Source organism: Hippopotamus amphibius, chromosome 2 (assembly GCF_030028045.1).
Source record: "Hippopotamus amphibius kiboko isolate mHipAmp2 chromosome 2, mHipAmp2.hap2, whole genome shotgun sequence".
Taxonomy (NCBI): Eukaryota; Metazoa; Chordata; class Mammalia; order Artiodactyla; family Hippopotamidae; genus Hippopotamus; species Hippopotamus amphibius.
Genome location: NC_080187.1, coordinates 186598356 through 186620425, shown reverse-complemented (window position 1 = coordinate 186620425; position 22070 = coordinate 186598356). Strand labels below are relative to the sequence as shown.

Here is a 22070-nt window from a genome sequence, read left to right as displayed (position 1 = left end):
TATGGTGGTGATCACATCACACTGTATCAGATCAACACACTGCATACCTTAAACTTATACAATATTATGTCAATTATATCTCAAGGAAATAAAGACTAAAGTTATCATTAGAAATGGACATATCTCCATCACGGGGAATTTAGAAAATCCAGAAACGCAGAAAAGGAGAGCATGGTCTTGCGGGTTTTCAGAGTGGGCCCTTCAACCTGCCGCCCCTCCCTGTTCAGTGGCTCTGCAGGTTCACTTGGTTCCTCTCACCACCCTCTTCACCTCCCCCTCTTCCTCCTCCTGCTCTCTGCTCTTTATTTATTTTGCTTTGCAGGCTGCGTTGTGCAGGAAGGGCAGGAGCCTGCACACCTGCACTCCACCCTGGGTGCCAGCTGCGCCCGTCCCCATTAAGTGCCTTTGGCTCCGTCACTGTTTGTCACTGCTGTGTTCCAGGTGGCTCCCCGCCCTCTGCTCCCACAGGAGACCTGGAAACTGGGCTGGTGCCTGCAGAAATCTGAAACCTTGCTCCTTCTGCTGAGTGCCAATCCTCCTTTGTTTAGTCATTGCCCTTCCTGTCCAGGAGGTCTGGTGGCACAGAGCTCCCTGGCTGTGTCACTTGTGTTACTGGAGGGGAACAGTGGGCCAGCTTCCTCTGGGGCCTCCCAGGGGGATGGGAATGTTAGCCATCTCGGCCTTCCCAGTTGGCCTTTCAAATAAGTTCCTCTCTTCACACCTAAAGATTGGCTTAAAAAAACGTAGTTGCAGTGTTTCCCTCTTTTCTTTTTTTCACGTGGGAAGCCTGTCTGGCTTCACTTTCCCACCTTGTTTGGATGAGCTTGACAGTCTCAAAGCTTCCTTCCATCTCCAACATTCCCCAGGATCCAGGATGCTGGGGTTCATGTCCACTGCCACGGAGCACCCTGAGGTTAGGTCCTGAGTGACCCTGCCTCTCTGTCCTCATCCCAATAACCCCTGGGGCTGGTTGGGCCAGGCAGGGGTGCCCACAGATATACTGGCAGAAGAAGAGCTCAGGCTGTGGAATAAAGAGGCACAACCAGGCCAGCACCCCTGTTTCCTGACTGCTGGCCTTCCCATTCCCTGTGGCATTCACAGAGACCGTTGTCATCTTGTCCTTTTGACTGGTGGTTTGGGGATCTCTGCTGATATAAAGCAAAGAGCTCCAGGATGAAGTCCTGGCTCCCCTGAGTGCAAAATGCTAACAACAGTAATAGCACTGCCAACCTCCCCTCCCCTCAGAGGGTTGCTGTGAGGATCAAATGCAAAAGTGTATTTTAAAGAGCTTTGTAAGTTGTGAAGCACAATATTAAAGACATTAAATAATGGTGCAAAGATTCAGTGGGATAGTGAACACGAAAAAGTTAAACAGTTCTTTAAAAGCTATTACTAGTTAGCCCTACTAGTAGTTTTACTATTAGCCACGATCATGATTAAGCCCTGGGAATATGTTAATAAGACACAGGGGGACTGAAGGAAAGATAGGGGAGTATTTATAATGGCGAGCATAAGTAGATTAATAGGGAACATAAAAGGGGGCACCCCTAACCGCCTGGCATGGTAGAGAGAATGTCAGGGTAACCTCGACGTTTGAGGTTGGATGCAGAAAGCAGACAGGTGAGGGCAGAAGATTTCAGAGAGAGACCAACACATGCAGGCAGACAGAGGTGCTGGAGCACAGGTCTCCATCTGAGAACTGAAGGGGTTTGGCCTCCCTGGGCTTCAGGCAGGAAGGGAATGTTCCTGAAGGGCTTTGAAGGTGATGAGACGTTTGGACTTTACCCACTGTTGGATTTTAAGCAGAGAGCAACCTGGTTGAGCTGGCGGTTCAGAAAACTTACTTTGCTGACTCATTTGGAAGAAGACTAGGTGGGAGACTGGCCAGGAGCTGCTGTCCAGGCAAGGGGGCTTAATGAAGGCAGGGCCAAGGGCACAGGGAGGAGGGGCCCGTTGTAGGAGATAATCAGGAGTTGGACCGGACAGGGCTCAGTGACTGCTGAGCTAAGGGATTGCAGGAAGTCGGAGAAGGATGAGGGGGCACCCAGGTTTCCCCTCAAGTGCCTGGGTGGGCACTGTCCTCGCTCACCAAGACCAGAGATGCGGGAGGAAGGGAAGAGGGGAGGAGCTGCATTCTGGATTGAAGGTGGGTGTGGGGCTGTCAGACAGTGAATTGCATACGTGTGTGTATACACACCCTAAGAGCTGACTGGAGCCAGAAAGAGTCAACAAGACAGGAGAAAGGATGGATGCTGGTGAATGAGGCTCCTGAGGAGAGTTGTTTAGCGCCCCAGAAAGCAGGGGAAAGCAGGGGCAAATGTCCCACAGGAGGGAAAGGTAGGGTCAGGGCAGGTGCATGGGGCTTCCAGTGTGCCACCCACTCCCTGTGAAGGGTCCTTCCCTCCTGTCTCTCTTCCCCCGTCTGTGTTTTTCTTCCTCCAAAGACTTGTACTTGTCTTACTAGAATCAAGGTTGTCACCAGCATTTACACCCTCTCACCTATTTCCAAAACTCCTCCATGAATCTTCCCGTTTTCTTTTTCTACTGCTTGTATTTGAGATTCACCAAGCACCTGACAGGTCTCACTCAAGACAATACCTTCGCCCAAAAACAAATACCAACAAATCTTCCCAAGGGTGCTCCAGAGTAGGTTCCACTTGCATCTGATGTCCAGAAAGGGACTCTTCAGGATAAAAGAGAGGACTCAGCTGCCAAACAGAGTTCTAGGCTTGAGAGCTCTCTCATGCGACCTACAGTCTTGGGACCCTGATAGTCCCTCCTGCAGGGGCACAGACCTCCTCCCTCCTCCTAGAGGCCCCATCAGCTCGCCTTTGCCACCCAGCTCCCCCATCACAGCACAGCACCAGCCAGGGAATGCCCCATTGCCCAAGCGCTGCCAGAGGCCCACATGGCACAAGGCCCTGACTGTTCATTGGTCTCCACAGTCCCTCTCAGCTGAGCAACACTGCCAAGAAAAACCTGAGGGCAAGTGAGAAAACCAGTTGTGATCTGCCCAGTAAGCAGGTGGCAGTGCAACAGCCACCCCGCCTTTGGTGTCTCCTGGAGTCTTGGGATGGAAGGGGAAGCAGACACTCCAGGACCAGTTTCCTGAAGCTCCAAGGCCATCCAGCTGTTGTGCGGGAGCAACCCGGGAACCAGAGGCAGCCACCATGGCACAAGGTAGGCAAGGCCCATGGGGCTGCGGAGCTCAGGGCTGAGCAAGACAGAGAGACTGTAGGAAGTCAAGGGGAGGATGGATTCAGAGGAAGGGAGGAGTAAATAAACAACGGACGCAGAAAAAGTAGAAAGCCCAGAAACAGCAGAATTCACTGGTAGCCTGAGAACCAGGAGACGAGGTGGAGGCTGGCAGGTAAACCAGCTAAACAAATGAGTGCCAACATGTCTGCTTCCACAGCCCCGTGGGACAGGATAGGGTGAGGGATTAGGGGGTCAGGGTTCCTGCCCTCTGCCACAGCTGACCCTTTGTCACTGAACGAGCCACTTCTCTAGTTCCCAGTCCCCATGCCTCACCAACGAGGCTGGGACCAAACCATCTTGAAGCTATCTTGCAGCTCCAGAATTCTCTGAATCTTCATTCTTCTCTTCCTCCTCCACTTTAGAGGGTCTGTGGCTCATCTGCCCACCACTTTCTTTCTTCTTTTCTTCCCCTTTTGGCCATGCCATGCGGCATGCAGGATCTTAGTTCCCCAACCAAGGATTGAACCTGTACCCCCTGCAGTGGAAGCGTGGAGTCTTAACCACTGGACCTCCAGGGAAGTCCCACCATCCTTTCTGTATCAGCTTCCTTTCTCTAGAAAGAGCTGCTATGAAGATTAAATGGTTAGTCGAAACCATTTGTAAGAATGAGCTAAAAGCTCTATAGATGTAACAGCTTCATCTTCATTTACTATTTTTTGTGTTTGAATATCTGATGTTTGGGCTGAAGAATAATCCCTGTGCTACAGGCAGAGATTAACTTCATCCACAATGTACCCAGAGGATGAGACTTGACCCCAGTGTTTGCTGTCAGGCAGATGCTGCCACGCCTGCTGAGTAGTTTGGGCCACATGCCCAACCTGAATCAGGGCCAGTCCAGTCCATGGGTCTCCAAAAAGGGTGAGCTTCTTTTTCTTAGTAGGAAAAAGCCCAGTGCCTTCCCAGCTGGCAGTGAGTCCGATGTTCTTCCTGAACGTGCGTGAAGGCCAGCAGTGGGTGGCAGCTGCTGGGGAATGGAAAGAGCACCAGACTTGGGCCAGTCAACCCTGCCCTCGGTTTAACCTTAGGAAAGACATTTAACCTGCCTGCACCTCGGTTTCCTCACCTCCAAGCGTGAACGACGTGGAATTTCATCCCCCCAGTGTTGTGGTGAATACTCGCTGAGATCCCTATCCTAGAGTGCCTAGGACAGGGCCCAGCACACACAGACAGGCCCCTAATAGCTACGGGTTGAATCTGAAATACGAAATAAGTACAGGGTGATGACATAAAAAAATAGAGCACTCTGCTCAACCCAGCAAACACTGGAGTACCTACACTATGCTGGTTGTTATGCTTGTATTTCTCTTATGATAACAACAATAAAACAGCAACTAGCTTGTGAGAAAGGTACATGTTACCAATAACCAAAAGAACTTGACGCTTAAAAAGATAAAGTTTAATATTTATGAGGGCATTTTGGTACAGCTGATTTGATTCATATTAGCTTTATTGAGGTATAATTCATATATCATAAAGCGCACCCATTTCAAGTGTACAATTCCGTGGGGATTTTTTTTAGTAAACTCAAAAAGTTTTGCAAGCATCACCACTAAGTAGTTCCAAAACATTTTCATCGCCTCAAAAAAGAAATCCCAAACCCGCTAACGGTCATGCCCTATTCTCTCCTACCCCCAGCCCCTAGGAAAGTCTAATCTACCTCTGTTTCTATGGATTTGCCCATTCTGCATATTTCATAGAAATTTAATCATACAATATGTGGCCTTTTGTGTCTGGCTTCTTACACTTAGCATAATATTTTCAAGTTTCACCCATGCTATAGTATATTCAGCATTCCTTTTTTTTTTTGGCTGAATAACATTCCATCATGTGGCTATACCACATTTCATTCATGCTTTAAGCAGGTGACGGACATTTGGATTGTTTACACTTTTTGGCCATTATGAATAATGCTGCATTCAACATTCATGTACGGGTTTTGTGTGAACATACACTTTTCACCTCTTGGGTATAAACCTAGGAATTACTACATCATATAGTAACTCAATGTCTGACATTTTGAGGACTGTCTTCCAAAGTGGAAGCAGCATTTTATAATCCCACCAGCAATGTATGAGGGTTCCAATTTCTCCACAATCCCACCAACACTTGTTATTATCTGTCTTTCTATTATAGCTATCCTAATGGATGTGAAGTGAGATCTCATTTGCATTTCCCTAGTGATTAATTATGTTGAGCATCTTCTCATGTGCTTATTGGCCTTTTGCATATCTTCCTTGGAGAAATGCTTACTCAGATCAGTTGCTCATTTTTTATTCGAGTTTATTTTAAATTGTTGAGTTATACAAATTCTTTATAGTGAGGGAACACTCTGAGTTGTGGCTCTTGTAGGATCAAAACACATGGACAGGTAGGGCTACCATTTGCTTTGGGACAGATTGGCTGGAGGAGAGGGCCTTTGCTGGGAGTGGTGAGAGGTAAGAGTGCGAACATAAGTTAAGGCCAAGTCTGCAGGGTCATGAGTGTCAGAACTCAGTTAAGGAGTGCGCCTTTTGTATGGTGGGCTGTGGGGTATCTCAGGACTTTGAAAGCAAAAGGATGGCATGATCAAATGGCCTTGAAGGAAGATAATCTGGTGACATGTTAAGGGGTGGGTGATGTGGAGAAATAGGAAGCAGACCTGATGGAGGCTGTTATAGTCACTAGGAATGAGGTGAGGCGGTCAGAATTGTGCCCATGTGGAAAGGGACAGATGGATACCACAGGCATTTTAAGGGAAGGAGTGAAGGGAGTTGTGACACATGAATGGATACAGACTGAGAAGAAGATGGATGAGTCAACTGTGATTTAAGGGTTGTGAGCCCAGGTGCCTGGGGACCATGGCAGAACCACGGCCAAACATGGAGAAATCAGAAGTGGAGGTTGGACTTCCTAGGTGGCGCAGTGGTTAAGAATCTGCTTGCCAATGCAGGGGACACGGGTTCGAGCCCTGCCCTGGGAAGATTCCACATGCCACGGAGCAACTAAGCCCGTGTGCCACACACACACACACACACACACACACACACACACAAAATAAAATAAATAAATAAATAAATGACAGCTGTTGTAACAATTATTAAAAAAAAAAAAAAAAAAAAAAAAGAAGTGGAGGTCTTCGGGGAAGGCACACTTGGAGAACAGTGAGGTCAGTCTGTGTTTTAACGGAAGCTACAGAAGCCTGGGAGTGGACCTTTCTGGGACCGTTCTCAGCATCCCAGCTCCCAGGGCACTGGGAACATAGCATTAGTGGCAGTCAGAGAGCCAGCAAATTGCTTCAAGAATAGCAGCGAACCCAGGGACAGTTAACCTTGGGCAGCTACTCCAGGGCCTTGCTCCCAGATCTGGAGGCTGGTGCAGGGACGAGTGAAACTGTTAAGTCCAAGAAAGTGGATGCTGGGGTCAATCTGGAGACATGCTAGGCTGAAGGGAGGAAGCAGACTTGGCCAGGTCTACAAGAGGAGTCAAACAGAGGCAGAAAACCATGCACCTCCTTACAGGAGAAGGGGTTAGAGGGTCAGAGAAGCAGGGAAGAAGGGAGGAAAGAAATAAGAAAGAGGCACTTGCATTCATGGAGCCTCACTTAATCCTCATACCAACCCATGATACCCAAGGCGGATATCACGGATTCTATTTTACCTACTTGGAAACTGAGGCGCAGAGAGGTTAAGTTTCTTTCCCAAGTTTGCACAACTAGTAAGTAGTGGACAGGACGGGACTAGACTCCACAACCCTGCTCTTTTGTCTGCCCCGGCTGTCCCGTCACAGGGCTGGAGGTGGCCCTCACCGACCTCCAGAGCTCCTGGAACAACGTGCGACATCACACAGAGGAGATCAGCTCTGACCGCCTCCTTGTTCGCCGGGGCCAGGCCTTCAACATCACCCTGTACTTCAAGAACCGGGCCTTCCAGCCGGGCCTGGACAACATCATCTTCGTGGCTGAGACTGGTAAGGACCCGGGCTGACTCGTAGGGGCTGTGTGTGTGTGTGTGTGTGTGTGTGTGTGTGTGTTGGGGGGGATTCTTGGAGGATGGGAGGTCACCACAGAGGTCCTCAGCTCTGCTTCCTTCTCAGGACCGCTGCCAGACCTGGCCAAGGGGACTAGGGCCGTGTTTAGCCTGGCAGGTTGTCGTGGCCCCAGTCCCTGGATCGCCTCACTGGAGACCATCGGGGCCAACTCCCTGGAGGTGAGCCTATGTGCCCCTCCTATGGCGGCTGTGGGTCGGTACCTCTTGAAGATACACATCGAATCCCTACAGGGGCCTGTCACGGCCTACCAGCTCGGGGAGTTCATCCTTCTCTTCAATCCCTGGTGCCCAGGTAAAGTGGGTTGCCTGTGTGGAGGTCCCTCATCTCTGCCCCTTTGTCAGTGCCATAGACAGCCAGTCTCAAGGATTTCCAGACCCCTTCTCCCTGGTCACCCACAAAATTCCCCAATCCCATGCACTCAGCATCCACTCCTAACGATCAACAAGCAGAGCAGTTGCTATTTATTTACTATTTATTTACTTATTCAGAATTTTAAAATGATGAACCAAGTCATCTTTACTTACAAAGAAAACTATTACAATTAAGTTTGATCACTATTAACATCTACCTTCATCATATATTCTAAAGTTAACTTAAGGTTTTTCATTATAAGAGTAATAAGTGCATTCCATTGAAAGTTTGTGGAATGAAGTACAGGATAGGAGGAAGGAGGGAAGGAAGGAAGGAAGGGGAGAGAGAGAGAAAGAAAGAGAAAGAAAGAAAGAGAAAGAGAAAGAAAGAAAGAAAGAAAGAAAGAAAGAAAGAAAGAAAGAAAGAAAGAAAGAAAGAAGGAAAGAAAGAAAGAAAGAAGGAAAGAAAGAAAGAAAGAGAGAGAGAGAGAAAGAAAGAAAGAGAAAGAAAGAAAGAAAGAAAGAAAGAAAGAAAGGGAGGGAGAAAGGAAGAAAGAAAGAAAGAGAGAAAGGAAGAAAAAGAAAGAAAGAGAAAGAAAGAGAGGGAGAAAGGAAGAAAGAAAGAAAGAGAGAAAGGAAGAAAGAAAGAGAGAGAAAGAAAAAAAAAGAAAGAAAGAGAAAGAAAGAAGAAAGAGAGGGAGAAAGAAAGAGAGAAGGGAAGAAAGAGAGAAAGAAAAAGAAAGAAAGAGAAAGAGAAAGAAAGAAAGAGAGGGAGAAAGGAAGAAAGAAAGAAAGAGAGAAAGAAAGAAAGAAAAAGGAGAGAGAGAGGAAGGAAGGAAGGAAGGAAGAAAGAAAGAAAGAAAGAAAGAAAGAAAGAAAGAAAGAGAAAGAAAGAGAAAGAAAGAAAGAAAGAAGGAAGGAAGGAAAGAAAGAAAAGGAAAGAAAGAAAGAGAGGGAGAAAGGAAGAAAGAAAGAGAGAGAGAAAGGAAGAAAGAAAGAAAGAGAAAGAAAGAAAGAGAGAGAGAGAAAGAAAGAAAGAGAGAGAGAAAGAAAGAAAGAAAAAGAAAGAAAGAAAGAAAGAAAGAAAGAAAGAAAGAAAGAAAGAAAGAAAGAAAGAAAAAGAAAGAAAGAAAGAAAGAAAGAAAGGGAAAGAAGAAAAAGGGAGAGAGAGAGGAAGGAAGGAAGAAAGAAGGACAGGCTCTAAAGTGAAAAGTAAAACCTTATCCCAAGTTCCATCCTCCAGAGGAAATCCTGTTAATGCTTTCTTGTGGGGCCTTGCAGAAATGTTCTATGTTTTATCAAATATGTATTTATGCATATATGCGTGCATGTGTGATGACACAACACATATCACAGTGGCATTATTTAATACCTAGTATGCTCTAACTTGTTTTTTTCATTTAACAATTCAACTTCGAACATATTTTCCTATCAGTATATTCTTTTTAACAGCTACGATTACTCCACTGCTTCAACACACCAAATGTTTCTCACTAGTCCCCTACTTATGGGCATTTTGGCTGTTTCTAGTGTTTGTCTTAGACAGACGAAGCTACGGAGAGCGTCCAAGCACCATGTGTCTGACAATCCCCCTTCTCTAAATCTGCCTGGGGTCAGGGGTCGTTCCACAGATGTGCAGACACGGTATGGGCGGCAGGAAGGGCGAGCCAGGAGGAGAGAGTGGGAAGACGGGCGGGGAGGGCTGAGAGCAGGGAGTGGGTCTGCTGGGCTTTGGGGCGGAGGCCGGCCTCAACCAAGTCTTACTTCTGACTTAGAGGACGCCCACCCTCTCTTCCCTTCCTCTCCCCCCCGCACCCCAATCTTATCCCCAGGGGGTCTGCTGCGTTGTGCCTGAGCCCAGAACCCTCATATCTCTCCCCACCTCTCACTGCCCTGTCGCTGAAGGCTCAGAACTCTTACCTGTCGGCCCGGTGAAGGCGCACTGCCCCTGGATCAAGGAGGACGGCTGTCTGTCTGTCTCTCTGTTCTCCCTGTCTCTGTCTCTTTTACACACACAGACACACACACACACACACATCTCCTGGCCTCCAAGACTAGGGATTTCAGACGTGTACTGAGGGCCCTCCTGAGCTGTGGGGAGGAGAGTGACATCTGGGGGGCCTTCACTTTTCAGGCTTGTGCCCCACCCGTGTCCCAGGGAGACCCACTATGGGGCTAGGGATTGGTCGTGGCTGAAGTCAGGATCAGCGGCCCCCCATCACCAGGGCCGGGATATTGGCCGGGGAGTCCCACCCTACCTCAGGCCACTGCTGGTCCCCACTATGGAGAGGGAGGTGCATGGTCGCAACCATGAGCCTGCAGCTCTCACCACACTGGTCCAAAACCTGGTAAAATGCATGTCAGCAAGGAGTCCTCCTCCACCAGCAACCCCTCAGGCTGTGTCTGAGGCTGCCTCTGAGGAAGGGAGGAGGGCACCATCACCTCAGGCTCAGGCAGGGCTTCTAGACAGTTCCAGGACACCGAAACGAGGACATCTGCTCCCAAGGCCTTTTGTTTCTTCATTTTTAACTTTAAAAAGAATTTTTTTATATATATTCTAAAAGAGACACATGTTCATTCCAGAAAATCTAGAGAGTACCCATAGGCAAAAAGAAAAAAAAAAAAACTGCTAAAATCTTTTAGAATAGGGATCAAAATCCTCTGTGCATACACAAGTATGTTTCTAACAAAAGTCGATTCATGCTTTACACACTATGTAACCTATTTAAACTTAATTTACCAAATACAGATTTCCATCTAAATATGCAGTTTGCACCCTTACATTAATAGTGTACAGAATTCTGTGATGGAGATGATTATTTAACTAGTCCCTAAGAACAGGCCTTTGTTTCCAGCTTTTCAGTGTTACAAACAGCACTCAGATGAGCAGCTTAAGTATTAGATCTTAAGATTTAGATCTTTGTGCACTTTCTAAATACTTTACCTACAGAAGGAATGGTGAGGTCAATGCCAACCCCTAGGTTCCAGGTTGCTCATTTCCAACCAGGATTAGCTGCGTGTAGCAGAAAGAGCATGGAACATGGACTCACATGGGCTTTGTGTTCAAATTTCACTTTACTTATGTGTGGTTTGGGCAAGTTACCTATCACTCTGAGCCTGTTTCCTCAACCTTGAAATGGGGCTAGGATGTAAATGTGCTTTGTAAACCAAGAAATTCCACCAAAGGTAATTTTTACTTCTACCCCATGTTCCTATTGAGCCGTTGCTGGTGTCGATGGGGGGGAGGGCTCCCCAAGACCCCTCACTCATGCCCCTCTTGGAGTCACCTGGTTCTCTCCCCAGAGCTCAGTGTCTGTGGGCCTGGGCCTTCCGGGGGTGGAAATGGAACAGGAAGGGTGGCATGACTTTTCTGCTTTGTGTCCTCCCACTTTGAATCCCAGGGGATGCTGTCTTCTTGGACAGTGAACCCCAGAGGCAGGAGTATGTCGTGAATGATTACGGCTTCATCTACCAAGGGAACAAGAACTGGATCCTCCCCTGCCCCTGGAACTATGGACAGGTGAGTCTCAGCCCTGCTCATGGCCCATCCAGACCCTGGGCTCGTGGGGAGGGAGAGCAGGAGCGGGTGGGAGGGTGCCCTTCTTGCAAGGTTCACCCAGAACTGCTGACAAGTGAGAACTGAATGGCACCAGGAAGGTGTGAAACATGACCCCACACCACATTCCTGGGAGCTAGGGGAGCAGCCGTAGAAAGTTGGAAGGTATTCTTTGCTGATCACGTCTGGTTTGGACAATAGGATTTAAGGGGGAAGGACAGCTGAAGGCCACCCAGGAATTCCACTAAGAGGGTGAGGATGAAAGGACAACAGTGACAATGGCCATGACGGTGCCGGGTTTTTTGTTTGTTAACTGTGTTTCCAGCTGCCACGCTTACGTCATCCTCACAACCCCAGGTGACAGACTCTAGGATCAGTTCTTTCACACTGAGGGAAACTTGCCCCTAAGCATCTCAGCCAGGAGCAGGGCCAATGAGCAGCGATGTGTCCCCCTGCCTATTACCACTGCCTCTTCAGTGTATTTATTTGGCTGCGCCAGTTCTTAGTTGCGGCACTCGGGATCTTTGCTGCCATGTGCAGGATCTTCCTTGCAGCATGCAGGATCTTTGGTTTTGGCACACGAACTCTTAGTTGAGGCATAAAGTGGAAGTGCAGAGTCTTAGCCACTGGACTGCCAGGGAAGTCCCTGTATTAGTTTTATAATGAAAAAGATACATAATCAAAACAAATAACTGGGAACTTCCCTGGTGGTCAGTGGGTAAGACACCTCACTCTCAGTGCAGGGGTCCAGGTTTGATCCCTGGGCAGGGAACTAAGATCCCACGTGCTGTGCAGCATAGCCAAAAAAAAAAAAGTAATACATATTATTTTCCCTTAGAGGTTATTACAAAATAATGAGTATAGTTCCCTGTGCTATATAGTAGGTCCTTGTTGGTTATCTATCTTATATATAGTAGTGTGTATATGTTAATCCCAAGCTCCTAGTTTATAACCTATAAGGGAAAAGAATCTGAAATATACAGACACACACACACACACACACACACACACACACACACGGGTGAGTCAAAAGTTATCCACACTCTGGCTATAGAATTTATTTTAGTTAACTTTTAGAAAAGACAAATACATCATTTTTCGACATAATCTCCTTGCTTTTCAATACACTTTGTTGATCTGTCAACAAGCTTTCGTATTCCCTCATTAAAAAATATTTTAGGCTGAGCTGCGAGCCATGAATACACCACTATCTTCACTTCTTCATTAGAAGTGAATCTTCATCCTCATAGTACAGCTTTCAGGGGACCAAACAGGTGAAAGTCCGATAGAGCAAGATCAGGACTATAGGGAGGATGCTTTAACACCTCAAAACGAAGTTTTTGCAGAATGTCAACAGTGTGGGCAGAAGTGTGCAGATGTGCATACCCTCAGACCACAAAAAACGAACCACTGAACGCTGCTCTTCTTTTGTGCAAATCACAAGTGTGGCATCCATTTTTGCTCGCACTGCAGTTACAAATGAACTGATGTAACATATTCACACCTGCACAGCAGTGACTAGGGAGACAGTAGTCTTGAACAGAAAGTGCTGATAAGACAGTGCAGCCAACAGAAGTTTTAATAATAACTGGAGTGCAGATAATTTTTGACTCACCTTGGTATAACTGAATTAATGTGCTGTATACCTGAAATTAACACAACATTGTAAACCAACTATACTTCAATTAAAAAATAAAATTGGTATAAAATTTTTAAAAAGTAATACATAACTGTTTTTAAAAACTTTATAGAGAAACATTACAAAAATAGGTGCCTAGAATAAGAAGGTCTTTCTAAAAGCACTGTCACCAGCAAAGTGTAAGTTCCTCTCCATTTTGTTTCCTACACATATTCTAAAACATGTTATTTTACTTGTAAAAATAGCATTTTATTAATTGCAATGCTCTGCAACTCCTTAGTTACTGAAAGCCTGCCTGTCACTGAACGCTCAGCCAACAGCAGGTGCTCCAAGAAGCCCAATGCCAGGCCAGGGAAAGGTTCTTGAGGGTGAGCTCTGGCACCAGAACACTCTCAGGGCAGCAGGGGAGGAGGCCAGCTCTGGCTGCTCAGAAGGTGTGTCAGCTGGAAAATCCTGAGGGGGGCTTGTAGAGCTTGTATCAGTTTGATGTGGGCGCCTCTCCTGGACTTGCCCAAACAGAACTCCAGTACATGTGGCATCAGGCCCAGCCTTGGCCCCCGGGGTGGCTATAGTCAAGATGAGACATGGCAGCCTCAACTGGTCCCAACTGACATCCCCAACTCCTCACACAGCATGGGCAGATGGGGATACTAGAGAGCCCCTGGACAGGAGTTGGCTGTCATCTGTGAGAAGCAGAAGTGAGGAGTTGTTGCTTTCTGAGCCCTGGGTTCGTTCTCTCTCTCTTTCTCTCTCTCTCCCTCTTCTTTAGTAAACGTATATTGAATAGGCAGTGCTATGCAAGGGACTGGGTGCTAGAAACATGAAAATGAATAAAACATTGTCCCTGAGCCCACAGTAAAGTAGGGACGCAGTCACATAAGCAGGTCACTTATTATGCAGTGGGGTATGTAAAGACTGAGCACCAGGCACAGGGTATTCTGAGAGCCTGGAGGAAGAGCACTTGGTTGGGCACGGGGGAGGCTTCCTGGGAGAGGGGATGCTTGAACTGAGTTAGCCAAGTGAAGGAAAGGGGGGGAAATATCCCAGTCAGAGGGAAGCATGAGCAAAGACACAAAGGTGAGAAATGATTTGGCCCGCTGCAGGGGTTACAAGGAATCTGGTGTTGCTGGAGCAAAAAACAGTGAGGCGGTGGGGTATTGAGACACGAGGCTGGAGAGGTAGAAGGGGGCCAGATCAGGGAGGGTCTTATGTGCCTTGTAGAAGAGGTTAGAGCTTTGATCCAGTAGGCCATAGGAGCCGTTGAGCATTTTAAAGTAGAAAAGTGAGCCAATCAAACTGTCCCCTGGGGAAAATGGATCAGAGAAGCCTCCTAATCCTGTTTATTGCCCAGTGTTCCATGGGAATAAATGCGTTCATTTCCTCTCATTCAACAAAGATGCAGAGTCACTATTATGTGCTGGACACTGTGCCAGATCTTGGGGGGCAGGGATGTGAGAAGAACTGGAGAGAGATACAGCATACAGACAGGCAGGGAGGACAGACCTTGGCTACCTCATTGTAACTGAGTCTAGTGAGTAAGAGATGCAGCCAGGGCTATGGAGAGAAACCAGGCTCTGGCTCAGGGAAAGCCTCAGAGGAAGTAGCATTCATACCAAGCCTGAAGGACAAGGAGTCAGCCTGCCTTGGGTGAAAATTTTCCATAACTCACATGCTATTAGTCAATCCAAAGCTCCGCTGAATCACAGGTGCCACGGCAAGTGAGTGCCAACACCTCAGCACTAGCTGCCAATGACAAGCTGGGTGAGCAGGTAGGGGTGGAAGATCAGGCAATGTGGCTTTAGCAAGAACGTCCCAGGGCCTCCATGAGTGTAGGATTAAAGGGCAGAAGCAGGAGAAAACAATGTTTCAGCCAGTCAGACTCACTGGAAAAGACTCTGGGAATTTAACAGGCAGGACCTACAAACTGGGCGAGTAGTGACCCCAGAGCTTTGAGACCCTGTACCTGCCCTAGAGGTAGGGCAGTCCATGGCTGTGCTGCTGGACAGAGTTTCCTTCCAAATGGGCTTGTATTCCACAAATACACTCCACTGGAGAGCTGAGTGGGGTGGGTCACGCATTTCTTTTCATATCCATGTGTGCCAAGTCTGGGCACCTTGCCTCTCTGCATCTCCTCTCACAGTTTGAAGAGAATATCACAGACATTTGCCTGGAGCTGCTAGACAAGAGCCTGAACTTCCAGATTGACCCAGCCACAGACTGTGCCCTGCGGGGCAGCCCCGTCTACATCAGCAGAGTGGTGTGTGCCATGGTGAGGTTGGGTCTGGCTCTGCCCACCCAGGGCATGTCCAGGGAGGGAGGAAGCTGTGCAGGGAAGCCCTGCCCACTCACGGCTGCCCCCTGCAGTGGGGGAGTGAAGAGTTGAGAGGCAGGGGCCCTCTGGCAAAGCCATTTTTTAGGAGACTGGTGAAAGAATGTGGGTAACTGGTTTTCTCAACTGAGCTGTGAAATAGCTGGGTGTGGGCCATCACCTTCATGAATTCCAAATTGCATTTTTTGGGAAAGACTAAGTGTAGCTCTGGTTTGGGAAATGGTCTTGTTGTTTCTAAATTTCCTTTGCTCTGAAGTACATTCAAATGCTTTTAGAGCCAAGCTCTGGCTTTGCAGAGATGGGGGATGGAGGGGTTAAGGGGGTGGGTAGAAACAGAATAATAAACTAATTAACAGTGATACACAAGTCAGAATAGCTGGCTTCAGACCCTCACCCCTTCCCCAGCAGGTCTGCAAGCTCCCAGGTAAAATGAGAGCAAAGCCTCCTGCGTCTCAGGCCCATGGGCCTTGCAAGGCAACCCACAGTTCACATCTTTTTGAGGAAAAGGCTGTTTCTAATGCTTCTACATATGGCTTCTCTTCAGATCAACAGCAACGATGACAGTGGGGTGCTCGATGGAAACTGGAGCGAGAATTACTCAGATGGCATCAACCCCGTGGAGTGGACAGGCAGCGTGGCCATCCTGAAGCAGTGGCACGCCACAGGCTGTCAGCCAGTGCGCTACGGGCAGTGCTGGGTCTTTGCAGCTATCATGTGCACAGGTAGGGAGTGGAAAGGGCCCCGTGGAAAGACAAAACGTGCAATGGCTCACGTCTCAGCCCTCTGAACCATTCTTGTCCTAGAAATCTCACAGTTCCTACCAAGGGACATTTGCAAGGAAGCAAAATGTCTCTTCACTCACCTCAGGCTTCACATATCTGGGCTTATTTCAGAGGATGGTTCTGAGGTGGAAATCACACACTTCTCAAAACCTGGTGCCCTTCCCTTCTTCTGAACGTGGACAACCTAACAGAATCCTCCTAAGAGCCTCTAGCTGGGAATTGTCCAGGTCCAAGCTAGGAATAAGGTGAGAGGCCAAGGATTAGAAAACTTACAAACTGATTAGTGTCCTTTCTGAGCACAGGGAATGGACTTGATGAAGATGTATATATGGGAGGGAAATGTGCATCTGAGCAGGGCTGTGCGCCACCGGGCCAGAGCAAGACGGCAGACAAAGTACAGTGACCTTGAATCTGCAGTTGTCGCACGTTCAGCAGGCCTGGAGGCCTGATTCAGCCCAGCGAGTTATGGGATGGGGGACAATGAGAGATCAGCTTTTCAGATAGGGAGTGAATGCTACATTAGCAGAAGAAAAGCCTAAAAATATGTATTGGGAAAGAAGGCAAATGGAAATTGGTTTGCAGGTGGCAAGAAGAACAAGCAGAGTGTGAGGGAGGTAACACCTGGAAATGAGTTACACACTGGAGGTAGCAAGAGGAGGTTTCTGTTTCACCCAGGGCCAAACGTGCTCCCGGTCCTCACCCTGCCCCCATGCCTAGGCTGGCTCTCAGCCTCCTGGAAGGCACATCTGTGTACCTGACTTGGTTCACAATCAGGAAGTTATTCTTGTTGGCTGGGGAAAGAGCCCAAACTTGGATTTTGCTCACAATACTCTCTAGCCCAATACGGGGAAGCCAGATCTGCCTACAACTTGGTGTTTATTCAGGGCTCAGGCCTTTTGTGTAGAAATTCCCTGTATGCAAAGGCTGGTGCAGCATGTGTGTGTGTGTATGTGTGTGCTAGACCTGTCTCCGGGCTCTCAGAGGAAGCCTACAGAGCCCCAGGCCATAAGCAACAGGTACCAGCCCTTGGTCCAAGGGCACCAGGAGGTTTGTGCCCACACCCTCAGAGGATGACTTCACGTGGGTCAGCAAGGGGGAGCTACTCCTCCTCTGTAGCTGCAGAGCCCCATCTGGAGTTGGATGCTTTGATTGCCCAGGGGTAAGAAACCAGGAATTCGATGGCTTGGATGCCCAGAGTCACAGACATTTGGGTGAACTGGGATGTCTGAGTCATCCAGGGATCAGGCACAAGACTGAAGGCAGAGAATGGATCGATCTTGTATATGACAGGGAGGGAGGCTTCCTGGGCCTGGAAAAGCTGAGTCCAATGGGCCAGGTGCATGTGTAGAAGGAGAGGGCGGGGGTTTGGATGTGGTTGTCTGGAACTGGTGGTGAGAGAGATGGAGCCAGTGAATGGAGGTTATGCAGTGAGAGCAGACCACTTACAATGCTTATGAGAGTCATGGGCCTTCAGTGACCTGGAAAGCAAAGGGTTGGGCAAAGTGGGTCAAACGTGGCCCATCCACCTGCAGCTCAATCAACACCGGCCTTCCCCAACAGGGTCACCATGTTGTACATTAATAAACATGTCTATCAGTTTGGAAAACTCATTCATTCATCCAACAACACTTACTGAGTCCTTATCCTATGCTAACCACTGTGCTTCTAATAATCTTGCTTACAAAGATGGGTAAGACCCAGCCTCAATCCTCCACTAAAAGTCAAGGATTTAGTCAAACTCCTTAACCCAATACACTTGCCAAAGCACGTTGTCAAAAATTTTTATTGTTGTTATTCTTTAACAATCACAATAGCTGAAATTTACTTGGGGACTTCCTTGGTGCCGGGCATTGTGTGAAAACCTTGACAGCCTAGAGTAATGGTAAAGCTTGGGTCCAAATATACCAGCACTACTATTAACTGTCTGAGTAACCTTGGGCAAGTCATTTAACTTGTGCCTCAGTTTCCTCAGACATATGATGGGGAAATTAATAGCACCTTTCTCACAGGATGGTTGAAAGGACTGACTGAGTTCATACATGGAGAGTACTTAGAATAATGCCTGGTTACAGTGAGCATTCAGTAAGTGCTAACTAGGATCACCTTGTTTGACTCCCCAAATGACCTTTGGGGTAGACTGTATCATTATCTACACTTTACAGGTGAGGAAATTGAGTGGCAGAGCTAGTCTCACATCCAGGTCTGGCTGGCTCTAACCACTAGACTATACTGCTGCATGAACAATGCTAGCAGCTGCCATTTAGCAAGCATCCCCTGTGCTTAAGGCACATGCTGGGCACTTTCCAATGCTCACAACCACCTGCAAAGGTATCATTACTGTCATGTTACAGATGAGAAAACTGAGGCTTAAGGTGACCACGTGACTCTGGTCTACTCCGACGTGCATTCCCCTCTCTGCAGCTCTGCCTCCCTGTATTGCCCTCCTTTTTTTTAAAGCTGTCTTTTTTTTTTTTTTTTTTTTGATGTGGACCTTTTTTGTTTTCTTTTTTAAGTCTTTACTGAATTTGTTATAATATTGCTTTTGTTTTTTATGTTTTGTTTTTTTGGCCGGGAGGCATGTGGGATATCAGCTCCCCAGCCAGGGATGGAACCTGTACCCCCTGCATTGGAAGGCAAAGTCTTAACCACTGGATCACCAGGGAAGTCCCTGCCCCTTTCAATAACATCAGCATATTGACTTCAACTTTCTAAGGAAAAATCACAAAAAAGGAGACTTTGCATGCAAATTACATGATTATAATTTTTTGGACAGATGTTTCCTAGACACCAATTTAGTTGGCTGTTTGAGAATTTCAGAGAAATCCCTAACCTACCTTCCTTCCGGTGCTCAGCACTGTCTGCTCCATACCTCTCTCTAGGTCATCAGGAGTTTCCTGTCCTGGCCATCCACTCCTTGTGACAAGGTCAGACCCCTCAGCCCTGAGGTCTATGAAGTAGCCTGGATGCCTTGCTCTGTAACAAGGGAACAGAAGGGACAGTGATGCTGTTGCCTGAAAACTCTCCCCAAAGCCAGGCATCAAAAAGCCACCTATTGTATCGGGTCGGCCAAAAAGTTCATTCGTTTTTTTTTTTCTGTAACATCTTACAGATATTCCAAACAAACTTTTTGGCCAACCCAATACGACTCCATATATGTGAAATGCCCAGAATAGGCAAATTTATAGAGACAGAGTGGATTCATGGTTGCCTAGGGCTGGGGGGATGGGAGAACGGGAAGTGACTGCTAGTGGGCACGGAGTGTCTTTCTGAGGTGATGAAATGTTCTGGGATTAGACAGTGGAGATTGTTACACAACCGGTAAATATACTACATACCACTGAACTGTACACTTTAAAAGGGTGAGTTTTGTGGTATGTGGATTATATCTCAATAAAGTTGTTTAAAAAAGAAAACCCAGGCATCCTAGGCATGTGCCTGGTCTGTCTCTGCCCACAGCTGCAGGGGGTGGGGTGGGGGCAGCCATGACTTGGCTGAAGGTTAGGACTCTGAGCAGACCTATGGGCATCATCCCCTCCTCTGTGAAGTAGGGTCCTGGGCCCAGAGCCGCAGAGGAGAGGGATGGGAAACAGCCTGGAAGATGAGGAGGTTGTGTGCTTAGGGCTGGGCCCTCCTCTCTTCACCCAAAACTACCCCACATGTACGTCTTTTATATACTGGATTCCCAGTGATCTGGCTTGCATGTAGAGTCCTCTGCTTAAAACTTGTTTTGAACACCCCTGGATTAGAAGTCATGTAAGATTTCTTCTCTCTCAGTCATATAGTGGTCTCTATAAAGTGCCTCATTATCTTCATTTCAATACAATAACTCTAGTCCTCATTGTTCTTAATGAGCCTTTACCTCTCAAAGAAGGAACCTCAGCCAAGGTCCTGGCACATTATTTTGCCTCAACCTTTGGCTTAAGCATAAATCTACTGTTATTCCCCACTGATTCATGAGACATCAAGGACTGTGTGGAATGCTGCCTCGCAGGGTGGTGAGTTAATGTGTGGCATGCACTTGGAAAAATGCATGGCAAAATAAAAAAATAAAAAGTTAAAAAAAAATGCACATGCTTAGATTTACAGGAGTGTTAGCTATCACATAATTAGCCTGATACTGCTTTTTTTTTTTTTTTAACTGAAGTATAATTGGTTTACAATGTTGTGTTAGTTTCAGGTATACAGTAAAGTGATTCAGTTATACGTGTGTGAGAGAGAGTGTGTGTGTGTATTCTTTTCCAGATTCTTTTCCCTTATAGATTATTGCAAGATATTGGGTATAGCTCCCTATACAGCACGTCCTTATTGGTTATCTATTTCATATATAGTACTGTGCATCTGTTAATCCCAAACTCCTAACTTATCCCTCTCCCTCCCTTTCCCCTTTGTTAACCATAAATTTGTTTCCTCTGAGTCTATTTCTGTTTTGTAAATAAGTTCATTTGAATGAGTGCTGAATGGCGGAGTGAAGAGACATAGTAAGTAACGCCAGGCAGTGGTGTAATATACCTTAGGAACTCCGCAGTCCTTTCCTGACACTGAGATCTTGTCCACATTTGTCCAAGTGCCACTGTGCGAATGTGCATGTGTGCGCACGCGCATACAAACACACACACCCCACAGGGGTTTGTCTTTTCCAAGGACTCAGCTCCCACCATATTATCCATGAAAAAGTCACCTGAGTCTCATGTTAAACTGAGTCATCAAGACTGACAGTCTGCAGAAGTGAGGTGAAAGAAAACCCACTTCAACATGAATTTAATGAGCATCTACTTTGGCCAGCACCGTGCTAGGAATAAAGAAATGTAAGAAAAGTATTTGATTTGAGCCTTACTCTAGTGGGGGGGGTTTAATCTGGCTGATAAAATAAATATATGAGATCATAGCTTCACGCAGTGATAAAATGTGTGGCGTTGGTGACTGGAATTAAGTGAGAGCATGGGAAGGGAGATTAGTGCGGCATGGAGTAGTCAGTGAAAACTTCACACAGTAAGGCACATTGAGAATGAGGTGTTGCTGGGACGTCTAGTGAAGTTGCAGTGGTTTGGCTTGTAGTTTCAAGCCTGGGAGGCTTTGAGATCAGAGAAACGTGGATTTAGATCCTTCCCTGGCTCTCCTCTTTCTGCCACGTGACCTCAACCTCTGTAAACTTCAGGTTTTTCCTTGTCAAAGGTGGGATAATCACAGGGTTGTGGAGAGGATTAAGTGAGGTTATACCTGGCACCTGTGAGGATGATGATGTCATCAACTGGCAAGGAAGCTTGGAAAGAATGAAAGACAAGCTCGGTTGGGGATGTGCTTAGTGACAGCAAGGTCTCCACGTAGGCTCAATATTCAAAGTCAGGAGTTGTGGGCAAAGAGTGAGAGATGAAGCCACAAGACAAGAGGAGCTCTTTGTGGGGGGACAGAGGAAGCAGGACAGAGGGGGCAAAACTGTGAAACGTACGTGCACGACTGTGCAGATCTGAATGCTATTAGCTCCCTTCATGTGATACTGCAGCTAAAGCCTTGGCCTCCTCCCTATGTAAGAAACCATTCTTGTCCCTCTGTTGCCTCACTGTGACAGCTGTTGTCCCCTATCCCAGTCCTCTCACAAGGCATGATGAGGAAATGATGAGAATGTGTCAGTGCAAATCATGACCACTCAAAGCTTATGCTCTATGGACAGTCAAGCTTGGTACCCACAGCACAGCATACAGCCTTTATGACAGTGCTGTGCTAAGGTTGGAAATCTCCAGAATGGACAAAAGATTCAAGACATTCATTCACCCAGCAAAGATGCACCACGTTTCTGCAAAACAGGCCTGCCCTGTATTGTTAACTGTTGTGTAAAGATAAAGATGACTATCACACAGTCCCTTTCCTCAGGAGGACAGACTCAAACAAATCATTACACACCATGTACCATGTCTAGTAGAGAACTCAGAGTGCCATGAGACCAATGACCTGTGCTCAGGTGGAAAAGTGCCCACCCTGCCATGTCTAGCAGGAGTTGACACCACCACTGACACTACATGAATTCATCAAGTAGGGTGAAGAATGGAGACTTGCTCCCTGCTCTCCCTGCCCACCCCTCCTTGGCATGTGCTCTTATTACCATAAGCGTTGTCCACCTTCCTGACTGTAATCT

At 47.2% G+C, this 22070-nt stretch overlaps 1 protein-coding gene across 3 annotated transcripts in view; it reads left to right on the top strand.

Annotated features, from left to right (window-relative positions):
• The first annotated feature begins 3012 nt into the window (after positions 1-3012).
• Positions 3013-22070, top strand: part of TGM5 (transglutaminase 5) — a 33861-nt gene continuing 14803 nt past the window's right edge. The window contains exons 1-6 of one of the 3 annotated variants that reach the window (XR_009051573.1): positions 3013-3180; positions 7024-7203; positions 7330-7575; positions 11036-11154; positions 14970-15098; positions 15703-15880. Coding sequence is in view for 2 of the 3 variants with exons in the window: in XM_057724797.1 (XP_057580780.1) it covers positions 3171-3180; positions 7024-7203; positions 7330-7575; positions 11036-11154; positions 14970-15098; positions 15703-15880 (862 nt within the window). In the remaining variant the exon portion in view is untranslated. The remainder of the gene's footprint in view (positions 3181-7023; positions 7204-7329; positions 7576-11035; positions 11155-14969; positions 15099-15702; positions 15881-22070) is intronic. The other 2 variants (XM_057724797.1, XM_057724798.1) reach the window with 2 other exon arrangements.